At 38.8% G+C, this 21691-nt stretch overlaps 1 protein-coding gene across 1 annotated transcript in view; it reads right to left on the bottom strand.

Moving 5' to 3' along the window:
• KCNMB2 (potassium calcium-activated channel subfamily M regulatory beta subunit 2) overlaps positions 1-18549 on the bottom strand; it is a 29740-nt gene extending 11191 nt beyond the window's left edge. Inside the window, exons 1-3 of the mRNA XM_019946045.3 lie at positions 18494-18549; positions 3556-3726; positions 968-1163 (exon numbers count right to left, since the gene is read on the bottom strand). Coding sequence (XP_019801604.1) covers positions 968-1163; positions 3556-3726; positions 18494-18549 — 423 coding nt within the window. The remainder of the gene's footprint in view (positions 1-967; positions 1164-3555; positions 3727-18493) is intronic.
• Between the last annotated feature and the right edge of the window lie 3142 nt (positions 18550-21691).

Raw genomic sequence — 21691 nt, 5'->3', positions numbered from 1 at the left:
CTGTATCATTTAAGTGCTGATAATTGTAATGAAAAGTTTTTACAAGAAAGGCTAGAGTTGTGAGAATTGTATCCTGGTGACGAGAGCCAATTGTCCTGTTGGAGAATGGTATCAGGTTGTCTTGGCATATGAAAGTACTCTGGCCATCTAAATTGCTACCATAAATCCAAAACACAATGTATTTAACTTAAAATTGATAATGGCAGGTTGGTTCTGCTGACACGTTACTCGTCATCCCAGACCTTTTAAATGCATATTTTATGTGCAGCTTTAATACAATACATATTGAGCATCCAGCACGTGGACTTGAATGTGCTAGTGCTGCAAAATTCAGCCTCTATGAACATAACACATGTGAAGAAATATGCACAGGCCCACATAGTGTGACCATGGGTTGAAGGTCTCACCTGTGCTCTGCTCAGCACTCTCCATACTCTGTTCTAATCCTCACAGTGAATGACCTTGCAAGATGGTCATTGTTATTACATTTTTAGAGAAAAGGATACTGAGGCTCAGAGAGCTTAAGTTACATCTCCAAGACCACAGAATGAAGTGACAATGACCGTGGAAAAGCAAAATATAGTTTTACCCCGTGGTTCCCAGGTATATGACAAATATCTTGCTTTTTGGCTTGTACAGCTGTGACTAAACTGCACATTTGCTTTGAAAGACTAAGTCTATTTGTGTATCAATAAGGACATAATGTTTACCCTTCTAAATGAAAGTAAAGGCTAAATCTTCACTGTTCCAAAATGGGGAGTGATTTGACCACCACTTGCACAGAAAATAAATGTTTCCCAAGTAAGAGAGTCAAGTAGTGTAGTGAGTTCTGTGACTGGATGAGGAAGGGCCTGCTTCCTAGTGGCATTTTCCTTTGAAGTGCTGGCACAGGGGAACTTGATAGAGAGATGGAACGGTGCGGAGCTGTGTGGGGGTGAACGAGATGCAGTGTGCGCCCAGCTCCTACCTCATGATTGATTTTCATTGTCTCTTCCGTGTGGTAGAGAAGGAGCTTCTCTCCAGAAGAAGTCAGGTTAACGTACACCTGGAGACAGGGGTACTGAGAGAGTTTCCAGCAGTCCGGACCACAGCTGAAGGAGCAGTTAAATGTTTCCGTGATGGATGCATTCAGCAAGGTGCACTGAGCCTCCTCGGTCCACACACTACACAGAGAGGAGGAGAATAAGCACAGGCCCAAATGCCAAGGGCAAAGAAGGTGTAATCAGAGGGGAACATTTGTCAGCTCCTTGACCTGAAAAATCTTCAAGATCTATAATACAACCTATTTGTTAATGTGTATGTTTTTAAATAGAGGAGCTTTAGGCTAACTATAATATAAACACAGACAAACTTTGCCTGGCATCTGAAAACTTTGCCAATGATTTCCATCAGATATAGTATCATCTTTTCCAGTGCTTGATTTAAGTTAGATATTTTTCCTTATCAAATTCATTGGTAAGCATAAGGCAGCATCTTTTTACATCACAACCTGTACTCACCCTGCGTTTCTGCATTTTAAGCTGCTTCCTGCCATGCCTTGGTCCTCACCTCGCAATGTCTGCCCAGTTTGTAGGCAGCGAAGGGGTAAGGGAGAAGGGGAGGAGAGATGGTGAAAGGGTGGAGGGGCTTGAGGTCCAATGTGACAGATGAAAGGACAGTGATATATTTCTTTAAGGTCTTTCTAATAAGGGAGAAAAGATAACTCCACCTTTTGATTATACCAAGAGCAATCACTTATTGCATCCCCCTTCACCCTAACTGGTGCTTTACATACATTGTCTTCTTTGTTCTCCCAATAACCCTATAGGTTAGGTATTAATTCCTTTTAAAGCTGAGTGAATTGACAGTCAGAGAAATCAAATACATGCAAGGACACACAGCTAATAAGTGATGGAAATTGTGATTCCATCCAATCCTCTATTTCTCTACTGCCCGGGCTCGTTCCATGGTGCTGCCCTTCTTCCCCACAAACAATGGAAAAGAGGCTCTTGTTATATGCAGATTAATGGGTTCTTATCAGTGCCCTGGGACCTCTCAATTAGAAAGATTAAACAAACAAACCAACCCTCCAGCTGCCCATTGGTCAGCTTTTCATTCTAAAACATTTATAATTTTATGATCAAGGGTAATATTTGTGATTAGGAAGTAACACACCCAGAATCAATGTTTTGCTTCTGGATATAAGCTGATTACCAGAGTGATCAGAAAACATTCTTTGCAGATTAATAGCCCTTCTTTTTGCTGGACATGTGTTGACAGGGCACCCTTTCCATGTCCAGTTTCATACCAGAGCCACGATACTAGCACTGACCCCCTCTGGTGTGGCAATTTGTATTTTCCTGGGACATGGGTGGTCAGATTTTGCTTATACAAGGACGAAAAAAGTCTTAGATGGTTCTAAGCAGATGTGAGGATCTGAAAGCGGTTTTGGAGTCAGTGAACTCTTGGGGCCTGAGGCATCAGAGCTTTCACTGAGAAGCAGCACAGCTGAAGGCATCAGAGAAACAGAGCAGAGCAGCCACAAATGGGAAAGATGATGCCTTAATTTTAGCAGATTACTGTGTTTCAACTAGAGTTTCCTTCTAAAATGAAAGTATTAATTTAGGTGGGGAAATGAATGCCACAAAATGGTTTGATTCTCTTTTGGATTGAAACCTCAAGTTTTCATTTGAAAGGGCCTCGTTTCTTTAAGCTGAAGCACTCTGAGACCTTCCCCATTAGTTATAGCAATGCTGGGCTTCCCTGTGCTCAAAGTGTCCAATTTATGGACAACAGTTAGCTAGAGATGCTGTGGAGGTTTATCATGTGGCTTACTCAGGAGGAACACTTGACAACTCAGTATTCAATTGCCTCTCTATTCAGTAAACCTAGGGCAAATATTTAAATAAGAAGGGTTCAAAATCTTTAATTTAAAAAGTTAGTGCATAGTAGTGTTTTTCAACCTATTAGAATCACCTGGGGAAATTTAAAAGATACTGGTGAATGGGTCCCACTCCAGACCTACTAAATCTGACCCTGTGGAATGATTGTGGTGGGGCCTGGATGTCAGTATTCTTAAAAGTTTCTTAGGAAGTTGAAATGTGCAGTTGAGAACCACTAATATTTGGGGTGATGGAAGAGTGGGGTGTGGTGGAAAGGAATGCAGGTGGAGAATGGACAGAGGTGTGAAGAGGCAAGAATAGGGATTCTGGAATTAACAGGATGTGGTTTTGAATCTTGGCTCTGCCGAACACTAAAGCTATATGACACTGGGCAAATTGTATCTATCTTGAGCCTCAGTTTTGCCATTTTTATGAGTATATTCATACTCGTAGAATAGTTATGGGAATTAAAAAGTAATGTATGGCAAGTCCCTGGCACATAGTAAGCAGTTTATACATATAACTATTTTTATCATTATTGTTAGATAACATTATTGACAAATAGTATGTGCCAGGCGCTGCTCAAAGTTCTTTTTAGGAAAGCAGGTGAGGAAGAGGACCTCAAGATTGATAAGCTGTGTGGGAGGAGGGAGAAGGGAGACAAAAGACAGTCCCAAGCACCCAATGGCTTTACCTCTGCATGTATGAGCGCAGGAGTGTGATTCCCAGCAGAAAGTACATCATGATGGAGCACACCATCATGGCCAGTCCCAGGAGAATGGCCCGGTCCTCTCCTGCTTTCAGTGCTGTGACAGTTTTCCTTTTGTCCAGGAGGTCATGGTCCCTGATTTTTTGGTAAATGTTTCTGAGGTTGAACATAATACAGTTTTACTTGAAGTCCACAGTTAATCAACACACCCCTAAAGAGTAAGTCGCTGCTCAGGCCTTCCTAAGGCAGAGAGGCCGAGAGGGGTCCTCCAAACCTGCCTGAGTGCAATTGGATCCCAGCATGTGACTATTGCCTTCCAACACACACGTGCACACACACACACACACACATACACACACACACCCCAATCCTGAGCAGAAATGAGTCTCCCTTCTTTCCTTGGGACCCATATCTAGCTGTCAATACTTTTGCTTTTTCTTTAAGTCTGAAGAAAGAAAGCAATCCCTTCAGCCCTTAAAATAATGCTTTGGGTTTGTTTCCTTTGCCAACCCCCAGCTGATCATCATTGATCTTTCTGTACTCTCTGAATACCTAATGGAGCATTAATTCAAATAAATGGCAACATATATGAGGAATCTATCAACTTAATATCTTATTTCCCCTCGGTAATAATAGACAGAGTTTATCCTGGTTAACATTTTTCTCAGGCTTAGGGTTGCTTAGGGCTCTGTTGACTTGAGATTTATAAGAAATGTGGAGATGTCCAGTGGTGACCCAGACTTCTTTTCCTGTACTGTAAACATTCGAGTGAGTTTACAAAAATGTCAGTCAAATCAAGGCCAGACTCCATAAGTTTGGATAGTTTTATTAGTATTTTTTAAAATTTTCGAGCAGTAACCTACGGAAAGAAAAAAACAGATTGGAGTCAAACTGTCTCCTAGTTCAAAACCTGATTTCATGGCTTACTAGCTGTGTGATCTCTACAACTTCCTCAGCCTTTCTAATTCTCAGTTCCTTGCAAAGTGGAAATAATGTGTAACTACATTGTTACGGTTAAATGAGATGACATAAGTAGATTATCCAGGAGAATGACTGACATGAAGTATTTAATAAATGTTCCCATTTAAAAATGGTGTGGGGAACGCACCTATGGTCAGCTAATCTATGACAAAGGAAGCAATGATATACAATGGAGAAAAGACAGTCTCTTCAATAAGTGGTGCTGGGAAAACTGGACAGCTACATGTAAAAGAGTGAAATTAGATAACTCCCTAACACCATACACAAAAATAAACTCAAAATGGATTAGAGACCTAAATGTAAGACCGGACACTATAAAGCTCTTAGAGGAAAACATAGGAAGAATACTCTTTGACATAAATCACAGCAAGATATTTTTTGATCCATCTCCTAGAGTAATGGAAATAAAAACAAAAATAAACAAATGGGACCTAGTGAAACTTCAAAGCTTTGGCACGGCAAAGGAAACCATAAACAAGACGAAAAGACAACCCTCAGAATGGGAGAAAATATTTGCAAATGAATCAATGGACAAAGGATTAATCTCCAAAATATATAAACAGCTCATGCAGCTCAATATTAAAAAAAAAAAACAACCCAATCCAAAAATGGGCAGAAGACCTAAACAGACATTTCTCCAAAGAAGACATACAGATGGCTGAGAAGCACATGAAAAGCTGCTCAACATCACTAATTATTAGAGAAATGCAAATCAAAACTACAATGAGGGGCTTCCCTGGTGGCGCAGTGGTTGAGAGTCCGCCTGCCGATGTAGGGGACACGGGTTCGTGCCCCGGTCCGGGAGGATCCCAGATGCCGCTGAGCCTGTGCGTCCGGAGACTGTGCTCCGCAACGGGAGAGGCCACAACAGTGAGAGGCCCGCGTACCGCAAAAAATCCCACAAAACTACAATGAGGTATCACCTCACACCAGTTAGAATGGGCATCATCAGAAAATCTACAAACAACAAATGCTGAGGGTGTGGAGAAAAGGGAACCCTCTTGAACTGTTGGTGGGAATGTAAATTGATACAGCCACTATGGAGAACAGTATGGAGGTTCCTTAAAAAACTAAAAATAGAATTACCATATGATCCAGCAATCCCACTACTGGGTATATACCCAGAGAAAACCATAATTCAAAAAGACACATGCACCCCAATGTTCATTGCAGCACTGTTTACAATAGCCAGGTCATGGAAGCAACCTAAATGCCCATCGACAGACGAATGGATAAAGAAGATGTGGTGCATGTATACAATGGAATACTACTGAGTCGTAAAAAGGAACAAAATTGGGTCATTTGTTGAGACGTGGATGGATCTAGAGTCTGTCATACAGAGTGAAGTAAGTCAGAAAGAAAAACAAATATCATATATTAACTCATGTATGTGGAACCTAGAAAAATGGTACAGATGAACTGGTTTGCAGGGCAGAAATAGAGACACAGCTGTAGAGAACAAACGTATGGACACCAAGCGGGGAAAGCGGCGGGGTGGGGGTGGGGGTGGGATGAATTGGGCGATTGGGATTGACATGTACACAATGATGTGTGTAAAACTGATGACTAATAAGAACCTGTTACATAAAAAAATAAATAAAATTAAATTCAAAAAAATAAAAAAGAAATGGTGTGGGGAGCTACACCTTTATGACATGGACATCAGAACATCCCAAAATTGCTGTGCTTCTCCAAAGAATTTCTAAAGGACAGAATGTCAAGGCAGTGAATAGTGTAGAAAGCTTATGAGTGGAGGGTTGGATTTGAAATAATGTCTGGCAGAGAAGGCAGAAAAGAAGTGAGAAATTGCTGGGGGTGCTGGCTGGTTGGAGAGATATGTGAGAAATATGGGAAGGAGGCAATGCTCAAGGATTCTGGAAACACAGGCAACCAAGTAGCCACGAAGAAGGGAGCTTTGGATTGCACGGGTGTGGGAGTGGGGGAGTTGCTGGCTTTTAGGGCTTGGGGACAGAGAGGAGGACACATAGAGTGCTGAAAATGGAGAAAGAAGCTCTTATGCCATTTTTATTTTAAGCTTCAGACAAAAAGCCAACATACATGAGACAGACTTCAGATTTTCCTTTTAAATTTTCATCACTAGTCACTCTCGTTGCTTGAAAAAGTACTAGAATCCAGTGTGGAACTTTGCAGAGGAGGAAAGAGATGCCTGTTATTTGTATAATTGTGTGTATATTCAGGGATTCTATTCAGCTTCATGCTCCAGGATGGCCTTACTGGTGTTTATGGCTGGCATACATTCTGGGGCGCTGGTTCATTCTGGACTGGTTGTTAGATATTTAGATTCCCTATAGAAGTGTGAGAACATGTATGTACTTAGTATATTTCCAAAAGGTTTTAAGGAAGACTATATGTTAATCTGGTTATTAGAGTATAAAATTAATGGATTAGTTTATTATCATTATTACTATTATTTAAAAGTTCTCTTCATGAGGTAGTTTATATAAATCTTACTCTTTCCTTGAGGAGTGGGCCCTTTATAGTAGGAGAATCATAGCTAAATAGAGGACTTTGTTCCTCATCTTTTCATGACCGTGTCCTTCCTGCCTCTTTCCCACCAGCACTCACTCATGGCCACTCATTCTCATGGCCAGAAGCTCTGAGAGCCCATCTTTTTTATTACTCTCCAACTCCCAGGCCCAGTGCCTCTGGACTAGCTAGCTGGCTGGCCAGCTTGCAGGCTTTTGACTTCCTCAGGCTAGCCACCACCCATCCTCTAAGTTTCCCCATTCTTTCGTGAGATTTTCTTTGGAAAATGTAGGATTTATATCAAAGCTCTTAAACTTGATTCTCTATGAACCTGAATGAAAAAAAAAAAAAATCAATGCCCATCCAGTTAAAGCCAGACTTCGGAAGCAAGAAGAGACAGGCTGAGTCTGAGTGGCTTCAAAGGCCTGCTGTAAAATAATAATCTTTTGTTACTTTCCTGTTGTTATTTATCAAAATGTATTTAATTCTAATGGCTGCATTGAGATTTGGATTTCCTGCAGGTGGAGGCCAGCAAGGAGGGAGCAATAGTCTCAGCTCCAGAGTAGTAGGCTGTCACACTGCATCACTTACATCAGTCTATACCCATAAAAGAGATGCAGTGTAATCAGTCAGTTATGTTACTAGAACAAGAAAAATACAAAAATGATTCAAATGGGTAATTTAGAAACAAATCACAATTTGGAAATGGTTAACAAATGTTCTTCACGTGCTCTGGGATGTGTAGAGAAGAGGGAAAATGATTTGTTTCCATGCAGGCTAAACACATCTGGGAAATCAGGATATTACTCAGCAAAATGAAAGTGGATGAGTGAGGTGGGACATACTCATGAAATTCATCAATAATGAATTTATTGCTAATTGAATTAATGGATAAGTTAAGGAATGAATGAATAATTTGGAGGACTAAAGATTCAGTTAAAGTCTACGAACGTATTTTGAATGCTGGTAACCTCTAGTTATTATATGTGGCCCCTACCCAACAGGAAGACCAACATGAAAAAAAATATAAACGTAGGGTAGTAAATTCAATGATGGAGCCATTCACAGCATGAGTATAGAAGAGGAGTAATTTTCCCAGCCTGAGGGAGCAGGGCAGGTAGCAAGGATTAAGGTTAGGGAAGGCATCCTGGAGGAGAAATGCCTTAAACAGAATCTTCAAGATTGAATCCAAGTTAACCACATGACACAGGGAATCAAGGGCATTTCAGACAAAAGGAATCACATGAACAAAGGATGGAGATTTGCAACTACATGCTGACTGTCAGAAACTACACAAATTTTATTATTACTCGGATGAGTGTGGGACAGGGGAAATGGGGCAGATGAGTTTGGAGAGGTAGTAGGTTATGAAGAGTTTTTGTAAGTCATTTAAGGAACTTGGCCTTTATCCTGTAGTTAATGGGAAGATGGCAGAGGGTGACATGATCAGAACTAAGTTTCAGAATGATCACTCTGGCTTCAGGGTGGAGATTAGATTAACGATGGAGGCAGACTTAAATCAGAAAGAAGAATTAGGGGATAGCTACTATAGTGTTGGCAAAAGATGATCAGGGCTGGATCTAGGATCGAGGTAGGATAGATGGAGAGAAAAGGATGTATGGAGAAATATCTAGGAGATAAAACTTCAGGATTTGGTGACTCATAGAATATAGGGGATGATGAGGAAGTGAGAAAAAGGATATAGTTTAGATTTATGCCCAAGAACTTAACTTGGACGACTGGGGGAATAGTAGAGGGTGTTAAAGCAGGGGTCCTTATTTTGCTATTCTTCCTGGTTCCAAAGGGGGTGTTTTTGCTGCCCTGGCTAAGAAGGGAGAGGCTGATTGTTCATTTATAGATTCTCTCCCCGACAAACATAGTGTCATGAGCTCAGGTGAGGATTGACTAATCTGATTGGTGAGATAGGCCAGAGCCTGACAGTCAGAGACCCTGTCTACATTTTGGGTGAGACTGAAGATCACTCTTTATGAGTGGCACAATTTTTTTCTCATCCTTTTGGACTTGCCTTTGTTCAGGCCTGGTGTGCCTTGGCCTCGCTATCTCTAGGTAGTAAGCCCCAGGTGGGGAAGGGAGTGTCCATAGCCTGAGACTAAGTGGATTAGTGAGGTGCCCCTCCTATGCCAAGTTGTCTTCAAAGCTGGGGGGTTGGGGAATGAGCATGATGCTATATTTTGGGCCTCAGGCCTAAACTTCATCCTTCACACTAGGAAGCCTTGTACTTTGGGGGTTACTCTGCCACTACTAACAGAGTGGACAGTTCATCTCTCTTTGGCTCTTTGTGTCTATTCTCTGTGGACTCTTCTTAAAAGGGGTAGAGGGAGAAATAAGGGAATGAAGGCTAGAATAGTTCATTGAAGTAGAGCTCTCAGGAGGAATAATGACTCAGGCATGACTACAAAATAAGTTTCGAATATGGGGGATACTCCTGCCATAGGTATAGAGCAGGAATTTGGATTTATAAGTCTGAAGCAGATCTAGCCTTGGTGCATGCTGGCGAAGCAGTATGTTTAAGCTCTGTTGGAGCAGCTGTGGCTTCATGGTTCATGGTGAGCCATGAATCAGTATGGTGGATACAAATCAGCATTTATACATGTTGACAATAACAAGTAGTACATATGTGCAGTCTTTTCTACATATACAGGGAGCATTCTGCCCAAATCCTTTTGGAGAATGTGAGTTATTAATAAAACTACAAGGCAAGTTCAAGTATAACAAAATATTTTGTATAAAAAATTTTAATTGTCCAATAAAGCTTTATATTTACCTCAAGCCATAGTCAACACAATACAATTTTATTTCAAACTCCATATTTGGATAGTGTCTTAAAGTTTGATAGTAGTCCTATGGTTCACAAGCAAATTATTTATGAGGCTGTACCTATACAAACATGGATATAAAGAGTAAAATGTGCAAGAAAAAAAGTTTTCCTTGGGCTTCACTCATTTAAGTTCAGATTCCCTTGGTATTTAGCCTGCAGGAAGAAAACTATTCATGTTAAGGCAGGGTAAATGTCATTTATTAATTCATTTGTTTATTCATTTGTCAACATTTTAAAGTCTTCATAAGATGAAACGTACTGTGCCAAGTTCTGGGGAATACAAAGTGAATAAGACATGTCCTGAGGGAGCTGGGTGAGATACCAATCATTACAATGCATCTTAAGGAGACTTGTTGTAATGAGTACAGAAAGGAAGCAAGTCAATATGCTGGGTGCTGATTTGCCAAAGGTTCAGTTAGTGAATGGCTAATGCACCATGATTAGCCAATTTGCCAATTTATTGAAGGATCACTTTGCCAAATGAATAATTTGCCCACTTAATCACAGATTTAACAAAAACTCATTTTAAGGAGCATTGTTTTAAGTATAGTAAATTAATATGAATGTATTTTCTTAAGAATATTTTAAGATGATATTTTAAAAATACATTGAATTATATTCTTCTTATGAATATGTTCTTTTTAGCAGTATTTTAAGATCTGTTTGTTTTTTTTAAAGCTAAGTAAGTTTCTGAGGGAGGTTTAGTCTCTTTATAAATAATTCTTATATTCATAGATATATATTTTTTGAATATGCGTATGAATATATTCTTCTAATAGATATAGCAAAAATTTAGCATTTCATATGGGAGCCTTTCTGTTTATAATGATTTTACTCAAGTCCTTTTTAGAGTTATTTGCTGTTTTGCTAACATTTTAGCATCACTGATATTCTTGTGCAAATTTCATGACTTTGATAGATTTGGCAACTTTATCAATTAACCAAAATTTGTTTCTTTTAACTATTCATAAGATTACGGTAATTGATTTTGGGTGGGAATTTTTAACAGCTTTTTGAAGTTTCTGCTAAGTTTTATTTGAACAGTTTTATTTTGTCCTTATAACAAAATGTTTAATTTGTCTTTGCTCTTGTCCTGTTATTGGAACAGGAGGGATCTGGACAAGATTGGTGGGACCCTCTGCTGGGGGAAAGTTGAAGAGTAGAATCAGCATAATGTAGCCTGGCCTGCTGATCCTAGAGAGGGGGAAACCCAGGGGCAGAGAGGAGAGGAAACAAAGAACAGAGAGAGCAGTAGGGCATGGCTGGGTCGGGGGTGGGGAGGGGAGGAAGACCTGAGAACAGGGGACCCTGAAGACAGAGGGTGTCTAGAGCACAGGGAGGAAAAGACAGCGGGGCAGAGAGATAGAGGGACAATGGCTGCAGAGACTGAGAGACAGAGGAGGAGAGTCTCAAAGCCCCAAATCTGGGTCCCCTGCAGTCTTTTTGGTTCCTACTAACCCATAGAACTATGAGAGTTACAATGATTATACAAAGTTTTTGGTAAGTAACTAAATTTGATAAATTCACCAAAAAGATCAACTGGCAAATGCATTAGTATTTGGCAATTTGGCTTCAGGCAAATTGGCTATCACTGTATTGGACATTCCTTGAACTGGGCATTCAGTAGATTGGTGATGGATAACTTGGCTCAGGACTTGATTTATGAACATGAATGTTTTAATTCATGTTTAATTAAACCAAGGTGGCCATAACAGTTTAAGTGGTGATGGTTAAAGGATTCAGTAATAGACTGAATTAAATCTCCAATGAGCAAACAGTTGATAAGGGGAATAGGGTAGCTGAGAGTGGTTGGATTCCAGGATGCAGTGAGTGGGGGTGGCAGGTAATGAGCTGGTTAGATAGGCAGGGGTCAGAGATAAAGGGTGTTGTATGTCTTCTGAAGTTAGAGGAGCCACTAAAAGAATTTAAGCAAGAAAGTGATATAATTAGCTTTGTACTTTAGAAAGATCACTCACGTTAGTGTGGTTGGCTGTTTGGAATGGTTTATTCCTGGAGGCTAAGAGACTGATTCTGAAACTCTGTCAGCATTTCAGGTGTTAAATAGGGGTTGAAAAAAAAGCAGTGGTAGAGGAGATGAAAATTTAGATATGGGCATCATTTGTGTCCAGAAGTAACTATGAACACTGTGGGTTTTAATGAGACTCCCTAGGTAGTCAGAGAAACAAAACTCAGCGAGGGTACTAGAACTTGGAAAGGGCAAGAAGACAGATCTACAAAGGGTCCCAAAGCAGTCAGAGAGGTGAGGGGCACTGGCAGGTGCAGGAAAGAGGAGGGAAGGTGTGAATAAAGAATTATGTATATCTGTCATAACTTGGGGAGGCCCTTCAGAAACCTAACCACAGTAACCATAATACTTAACATACTAAATATTTATATTTATGCCTCTCTGGCCCAGTGAATATTGAGTGGCTCAAGAGTTACAGCCAGACCGCATTCACCTTTGTATGTTCAGTCTCTTGCATTTATTAGGCTCACAAAGTATGTTCCTTTATGTGGGCTAGAAAAGGCTTCAATACTGAGCCTCCCTACACTGAGGCAGCCAGTGTAGGGAGGCTTAATGGCCAAGTGAAACCAAGTAGACCAGAGAACCATGGCTAGAACAGACTCCTGGCTTCTCTCTTCCTATCAGCGCCCATTGTACTGTACCACTAATACATTTAGTATTCCTTCTAGGAAAATTTCAAGCTTTTCTGGCACTGAGAGCTCTAGTTTCCAGACTTCAAGGAAAAGTGCCTTCTCTTAGATCCTACAAAGTGAATCTGTGGGGCAATAGATTGCTGAATGCCAGCTGAGTTGAAACAGGCAGAGTTGCTATGTATCTTTGCCCCAGGAGCACTCAACTCATTATCTCATATGGCAGAGCTGAGAGTGGCATGGATTAAAACAGCCACTGTTCTGCCTTCCACCCACCAAAGTCTTCTATGTTTTTGAGATGTATGTACATCCTCACCTTCTATTAGTTCTATTAGATAGAACTAAATAATCTTAAATGTTTATATTAGTTAAGAAGAAAGCCTGAAAATTAATGTGCTAGGCATCCAACGTAAGGAGTTTTGAAAAGATTAATAGAATATATTAAAAGAAAGTGTAAGGAAGGAAATAATATCCATGAGTAGAAATAAATGGAATAAAAGATGCACTGTATTAAAGAATCAATGAAATCAAAGATTAGTTTTTTGAAAAGACTAATGAAATAGACAAACCTCTGATGAGACTGATAAGAAAAACTAGAGAAGACTCAAATAAATATCAGGAATTTAAAAGCTGTAAGTACAGATACAGTTAGATTAGAAAGATAATAGAGGATATTAGAAACAACTTTATAGCAAGACATTTAAAAACTTTGATATATGATTTACTTAACTATGTAGCAAATTCTTACAAATGTATGGCTTATTGAAACTGCTTTGAAATAGCTAGAAAATCTAAATAGTTCTAAATCATTAAAAATTGAATCATCAATTTAAAATATCCTCATAATGGAAATACCAGGCTCTGATTATTTATAGGTAAGTTCTACCTAGATTATACAAATCATTCGAAGGATCATATTCAGAAAAAGACTTGGTGACATAAAGATGCAAATTTACCACAAATTAATTAATAGCTTTCATAAAATTCCAATAAAAATCACAAGAGCTTTTTTGGGAAGTGGGGTAGGCATGACTGGACAAGCTGATTCTAAAATAGGTATGGGAGTGCAAACATCTAAGGATAGCAAATACAATCCTGATTACAAAAGAACAAGGTGGGCAACTTTTATACCAGATATCACGATGCATTATAATGCTAATGTTTGTAAGCTCAGGGGTGGTGTTTGTCTGAGGTAGACAAAATTCACCAGTGGGACAGAGTAGAGATCCAGAAACATATCCATGCATATGTGGAAACCTAATATATGATACATGTATACTTTTAGATCATTGAGGAAAGGACAAACTATCCAACAAAAGGTGCTGGACAATTGGTTATCTGTACAGAAAAAAATAGATGCCTAGTTCACACCACACACAAAAGTAAACTTCAGGTGATTAAGGACTTAATTGTGAAAGGCAAACCTACAAAATATTAACTGTATCAGAGCATACCCTTTTGAACTTGGGATAGGAAAGGATTTCAAAATGTTGAAAAATTGCTGAGAACACATTAAAATTAAGATTATGTTTATGAAAAGACATCATAAAGAAAGTGAAAATACAAGTAAACTGGGAGAAGCTGTTTGCACACAATAGACAAAGGGTTAATAGAAACTTTTATAAAAGTTTTTAAAAGTTTATATAGCATTTTAAATTGTTGCTGCAGGAGGGTTGGTGTATTTGGTCTACTATACTGTCAGAAAAGGAAGTCTCATTGTTATTTCTCTCCTCCATCTCTTTCCCCGCTCCTGGAGCTCTTATCATTCACATGTAACTTTCTGATCCTTCCTCTTAAGATTTCCATCTCTTTGTAATTTTCCTCTGGATTTTGAGGTATTTCTTTCACTTTATCTTCCAGTTCTCTCATTTTGTTTTCAACCATTCTCAATGGTTACCTTTCTATATTCTATTAAATTTTTTAAATGAAAGAAAACAGACTTTTATAAAGAATTCCTACAAGTCAATAAGAAAAAGACAAAAATCCAATTAAAAATGGGCCACATGTTAGAACAGGCACTTTACAGAAAAGCACTAGGGACGTAGACTCAATCTTATTACTGATCTGAAAAATGGGAATTGAAAGCACAATACCCTCTGGATTGATGAAAATTAAAACCCCTAAAACTCTACAGCAATGGAATCATATCTGTAGCTGCTATGGAAAGCAATGGCATTGCCTGGTGAAGTGGGAGCTGTGCATACTTTTGAATCGACAATTCCCAAGTTAGGTGTAAAACCTAAGAAATGTTTGTACATATGTACAGGAGACATGAACAAAAAGTTTTATAGCAGCATTGTCAGTACAAAAAGAACTGGAAATAATGCCAATGTCTATGAGAAGTAGACTGGATGAATAAATGGTGGTGTATTCATATAATGGCATACTACACAGCAGACGAAATAAGCTACAGCTAGTCACATCAGCACTGATAAATCATGGGACCATGTTTGGTGAAAACAGCGAGTTGCAGAACAATTCATATGGTATGATTCCATTTATTTAAAGTCTCCAAACATTTAGAAGTAAACAATGTATTGTTTAAGCATTCAGATGTGACAAACTCATGAAGAAAAGCAAGGGAATGATAAACAGGAGGGTGGTTATCTCTGGGTGGGGGCAGGGATAAGGAGGGGGACGCTCTTAGGGAAGCACCCTCAAGGGCTTCAAAAATTCTGATTGTTTTAGTTTTTAAGCTTAATGAAGGGTACTCAGATGTTTATTATATCATCATTCTCTGTATGGTAACATGTGATAAATGTTCCTTTATACCAATTCAATATTTAGTATAAACAATCCAAAGAATATTTGATAAACACTCAGTGGTAATGTCCTTGGCTAATAACCTCTCTCTTCTTTAATTTTTAAATTAGTTATTGCTGCTCTTGTTTTATTTTGCCTCCTGCGATTTAGAGATTAACGTTGGCTCACCTAACAAAGAAATTTGTTCAGGGAAGAAAAAATATTCCTTCACATTGCTGGGCATGTGGAATGGAGGATAAGGATAGAAACCAGTGTTTTGCATATAGCAGATGATCAGAAAAAGGACTGGCTTTGAATTAAAATAATGAAAAAAATATAAAGTTGACTTCAACTTTCCTCGAACCATAAAAATTAGATTTCAGAATTTTCAGTGGACTTTTACTTCCACTTGGTTGCTCTGCCTGTCTGTAAGCTTATTTCTTGATGTTGCATCTCTTGAGGAATCCTAGGGAAGCCGATATCCTGACAAGTTTGTCTCTGGTCTCAGAATAAGGCAGTGTGGAGTGGAGCCAAGGGTTTTTGGCTGCCTGGCCTCTGGGATTGCCGGGGGAACACAGTTGGAGAAGCTGAACACACAGAGGCCAGGTTTGCAGAATAAGAAACTGAGGGTGGAACAGTTACCAGCAATTCTGGGCAGTGCTTCCAGACAACCTAGTTAATTTATTTGCAAATAATTAACTTGAGGACCTTAATTATCTAGATTTATTATCAACCGTCATTACTTTCCTTATCACCATGATTACTGCCACCAAGAGTATTAAGCAGAGCAATAGCTGCTGTTTAAAGTCAGTTTTAAAATCTGAGTCTTGTTCCACAAGAGTCTGTGAATTAGGCAGTGAAGACAGAGGTGTGGTTAAGAAAGAGGTACAGGCAAATGAACCAACATCAAACTAAGGATACTGGCTTAGTGTCAGATTCTATTGCTGTATTCTTTGCCTGTTTTTCCATTTGTCTTTGACTTTGTAGGCCAAAGTCATGCAGATTGATTTCATAAGCCTTGGCATCCCCATCCCATAAATAAAACTTGCTGAAAATGATTTACTTAGAGTCAATATTTTAATTATTTTAAACCCCATAGTTACTGAAATCATAGTTACTGAAAACATGAAAGTAGTAATTAAGAGTTTTATAGAATCTTACTGGTATAGGATATGAAGCTAATTATTTGCTCCTTTTAATGCCACAAATATTGCCAATATATCATATTCACATATTTATTATCTCCTGTGATATACAATTTTCAACTCTGTTTTATCATAGTTTCCCCCTGTGGTCTTGGTTGTTCACTGCTGCTCCGAATATCTCATGTTTGACAAGAGCCTATGTAAGCCATGGGGTGCGGGGGAGAGAGTACAACCTTGGGTTTAAATCTCGATTCAATCACTGGCTAGTTGTTGCACGCTTGGAAGTTACTTAAACTCTCTAAGCCTCAGCTTTCCCAACTGTAAAATGGGCATAATAATCCTTATCTTACAAATTAGAAGAGAACAGTTTATGAAAACATGCAGTGCAGAGTAATTGCTTCTTAAATGTTAATCCTTTTGTTTGTAAAAAAAATATATATATGAAAAATGTATTTAATTAAATTACTCATTGAGAATAAATAGAAGTTGAAACAAATACATCATGCTTCACCTGCTCTGATGAAACCTTCAAAATCTAAGGAGGACTGGCCATTGATAGTCACACTATTCCTGTAGGGCAACAAAATCTCTGCCTTTCTGCACCATCAATGGTAGTGACCTTTTTTTATTTTAAAGAAATGAGGAAATTTCATACAAAGTATGGAATTTAAAAATGACACAAAATTTCAGTCTCATAGTAAAGCTCTTGCTGAAAGATGGTTCAACCTAGTTGCTTGAAAGCAAATGAAAAATAACTTGATTAAGCATTGAGAAAAAGCATGTGAAAACCTATTTTACTTAAATATCATATCACTATTTTTTCCATAGTTAAGATAGTATAACATATTACAAAGCATTTGGAAAATGGAGGAGTAAGAAGCATACTTTTCCTTTCACGCCTTTTCCTATGTATATATTTTTGTGGCTGCAATTATAGTATGTATGCACTTTTCCAACTTGATTTGTCAGTTAATATTATGCCAAAACATTTTTAACTGCTAAGTGGTACATTACATTCCATGATTTATTTAACAGATTTTCTATTGTGAATAAGTTGCTTCCAAATTATTGTGAAGAACAATTTTGCCTTCAGAATTTTTAAAGGATTTTATCTGTAGGGAAATACAGATTTTTAAAAGGAAAAATAGAAGTACCAGCTATAAAATTTACACTCAGGTAAACCTCCCTCAGGTCCTTCTTCTTGTGCCCGCATTTATCAATCCTGATTTCTGTCAGACTGCAGGCAGGTGAGCCTTGCCTAAGCTGCAATATGTTGGTATAGGCAGTTGTGTTTAAAATTTAGCTTCATCAAACCCAAATAATAGTACCAGGTCAATAAGAAACAGAGAGATGCAGAAGAAAAAAAAGAAAGAGAAACCAAATATTAAAAATGGCCAGAGAATTTTATGAATGTATTTACTCCCAAGTTGGAAGGCTGGGTTGAGCTGTATAATTGTCATTTTGTCTTTCATTATCACTGCTTTTGCCCTTTAATTTTTTTTCTTATTCCCCCATTCTTCCCCGACCCCAGGCTTTTCTTCCAAGGAGTTTGAGAGCTCCATGGACTTGTCTATCCTTTTTTCATTCTCTCTTAGTTTTTGCTTTCCTTCCCTGCCATATGTCCACTGCCTTGAATGCAATTTTCATTATTTCAGTTCAGTATTTATTGAGCACTTACTATGTGCCAGGTATGGTGGTAGGAGGTGAAAATTCAGGGGACAGTAAAACACAAATTCTGTGCTGATCAAGAGGATAGTGGGAGGTTCTGATTGGATGGATATCTGAAGGCAGAGGTAGAGTTAGCTAAGTGACCAGTGTGTGTATATGTGCATGTGTAAAGGGCATTTCTGACAGGGAACAGCCTTTGTAAAGCTACATGGTAGGAGTGAGCATGGAGAATGCAAGGAGGAGGACGGCCAAAGTGTCTAAAACCCCATTCCCTCAATGTAGAGCCCATCCCACATTAACACTTGCAAAATATAAAGCTCAGTTGCCTAATGCTTTCTCTTTGGCATACTCTCTGGGTATTCAGGTTAAATGATTCTGAAAAGCCTCCAGAGTCCCAGTGATTTACCTTTTCTCATCATGTCTGTAAGTTGAAGAGGTTCGGCCACTGGTCCATATAAACATCTTAGAGGATGTTGGTCCAGGGGCTCCTTTCCTTATGGTGGAAGTCCTGGAAGAATGGTGAAAAGACCTAGAAGAGGTACACACTGAAGTTAAATCCAGTACTTAAAGTTTGGGGAACTGTGTATCAGATAGCAACCGGTAACTCTCAGTGGATTGACCATGTTAAATAAGACCAGGTTTCTGTTGCTGTAGGGCAGTTGTTCTCAACCCTGGCTGCACATTAAAATCAACTGGGAATCTTTTAAAAAGCACTGAAGCCTGGGTGCCTCCCTCAGAAATGTGCATTCAATTTTTTTTAAAGCCTCCTAGTTGTTTCTAATGCACTGCTAGGATTAAGAGCCACTGCGTTAGGGAAACACAGTTTTCTAATTGATGTTATTACCATATTCCCTCTAAGATGTCTCCTCCAAAAATATAATTTGGTACAGTTTATTATTCTATATTTTTCCAAAATTTTGGTTCAGGTTTGGTTCTATTTTTTTTCTATTTCTCTGTTTCTCTTCAAACTGTTTTCCCTGATGCTGACAGATGTGACATCTTACTGACGAGAGATCATCTTTTAAATGTGTTCAACTGTTGCTAAATCTGTGGGTTCATCTCTTGGCAGTTGAGTCTCGGAGAAAATCATGGCAGCAGAGGCAGCAGATATTCTCTGGCTCCTAACGGCCAGGATTATAGGATCCAGAGTCAAGATACTAGAGGACCGTTGTATTCTTTCGGTCCTGACTTGGCTTGGGGATTAGTTCTGTCATCTTGAAGTTATAAATATGAAATATCATAGAAATCTTAATCACATATAAAAGTTAAAATGATATTTAACAAATAGAACGAAGGAAGAAAGAAAGGTGATTCCTTCATGGATGCATAGTCACTCGTGGCTTTCCTTTTGGTTGAGCACAGTATTAATGGTAAGCATGAGATTGGAAATAATATTAACTACTATATACTGTATTAGATACTACATGCCAGACAGTTTGCATATATTGTCTATGTATATATCATGAAATGTATATGCCTATATCTATGTTATGCTCATATCATGAAAACCCTGCAAGGTAGATTATGCTATTATTTTTAGATTAAAAGTGATGCTTCTAGGAGATTTAGAAAAGGTAGACCCATGTCTACTTGTCTCCAATACTCACGCTTTCTGGGAAAAGACACATTACTGTCTAGCCCAGTGATTCTCAATGTGCATATGAATTACCTGGGGATGTTGTGATCATGCAGATTCTGATTCAGTGAGTCCGGGAAGGGGACCCAAGATTCTTTATTTCTAACAAGCTCTCAGTGATGCTGATGTTGCTGGTCTGCAGGAAACACTAAGCAGCTAAGGCTCAGAGCATGTACTCAGAGTCAGTAATTGGTTATTGGCCCCATTTTTTGTTTTTTAAACTAACTAGCTGTGTGGCCTTGAGAAAGTCACTTATCTTTTCTAGGACTTAGTTGTTTTTAATCTGTAACATGGAAAGTTTGAAATTGATAACATCTGAAATCCCTCTCAGCTCCAAAATGTTGTGACTCAGTAAATTGAAAAATCAATGGAAGCGTATTTTAAATCATTGTCTACTGACTTTCTGGAAATAGATCTCCTTCTGTAACCCTTGGATCAGCATCAGAGATAGAAGGAACAGAGACCATGGGAGATGGCTGGGGTTTGACAACGAGTGTAGATGTAAGAAGTCATATTTCCACCTTGGTCTCCCAGGATGGATGACCAGAATGAAAAGATATACCTGAATGGATGCCCTAGACATTTTCAGAAAGATTTAGAAGTTGAATCTGCTAGCTCTTTAAATGACTTGGATGTGGGATATTTAAAATTATTTAGGTTTCCTTTTGAATATCTTTAAAACACATAGAATAGGAATTAAATTTGTTACTAAAACTAGTCAGTTTTCAGGAAATAAGAATGATTTTAATGTAAGCTGAACGAACTACTTCATAAGAATGAGGATTGGCTTCAACTTTCAGGAAGCTATTTCAACATTGACTCTGGTGGCATCTTCTGATCACTCCTCAAGGATTGGGTTGGAGTAGACAAAGAAAAGTGTCACACGTTCAGTTCAGGGAAAGCAATAAATTACTGAGCTCCCATCCTGTTCCTGGTTATTAGCCAGAATTTAATAGACACACAGTCCATATTATAAATGCTTTGAAATCATTCAAAGTGAAAGGGGTTGCAGTGATTTTAATATACTTAGGATACTCTTCAGACTGTGTGTCATTATTTCAGCTTTGCACCCTTGCTCTGTTGTTTGAAGATGATACAGAAAGGAAGATATGAAGGGTATACTTATTCTAATTAACTGTCTAAAATTTGTTGGAAAGGATTTAATGACTCCTCAGCTTATCCTAAGAAATGGATTTGGCGTTTTTCCACCCCAGTTTTCTTTCACAAAGACAAACCGTTATTTAAAACCTGCTAAGCTTGTTGTTAATTAAAATTTAAGGGAGTAGCTGCTTTAAGGATAACACAATAAAGGTTCTGTAGAGGTTGAAAAAAGTTCCAGGCTTCAGAGAAACACCGAGAATATGTTAACGGGAGCTGGTTTGGTGGTTCCCTCAGCTCAAATGCAGCCCTCCTGAGCTCCTCAAGTAATCACCTCAACTCTGCTCACTTTATAAGACAAGGAGCATCTCATTTGAATTGTGGTTAGATAAGTGATATAGAGACAAAGAAAGCACTTTATAAAATTTTGTAATTTGGAATCTTAGCATGAAAAAGAGATCCGTGTTAGTGGATGCACAGGCCTGAGGGCAAGGGGAGGAGACCTGGACCTAATTCCATCATTAAATGACCTAGGAACTGGGGTGAACCTGGCTGAGCCATGACTATATGATTGCAGATGAGTATAGTTTGAAAACTAGATGTCCTAGAAGACATAATCTTGGCCTTGAGTGAAAGCAGGAGTCAGGGAGAATGTAACAATTTCTTTGCCTCAGGAGTTTATAAAGGGCCCCTTTCCATTTCTCAGGCACACACCTCGCTGGGCTTCTACCTCCCTGACTCAGTTCACACTTTCTCTCTGCCTGCCTTTCCTGCCAGGTGAGTGAGTACCTCTGTTTCCAAGGCCATCTCAGATGTCATCTCTTCTGTGAAGTCTTTTCTGACCCGCACAAACAGCTTCCTCAGCTCTGC

This window comes from Tursiops truncatus, chromosome 4 (assembly GCF_011762595.2).
Source record: "Tursiops truncatus isolate mTurTru1 chromosome 4, mTurTru1.mat.Y, whole genome shotgun sequence".
Lineage (NCBI taxonomy): Eukaryota > Metazoa > Chordata > Mammalia > Artiodactyla > Delphinidae > Tursiops > Tursiops truncatus.
This window is presented reverse-complemented; position numbering and strand designations above follow the sequence as displayed.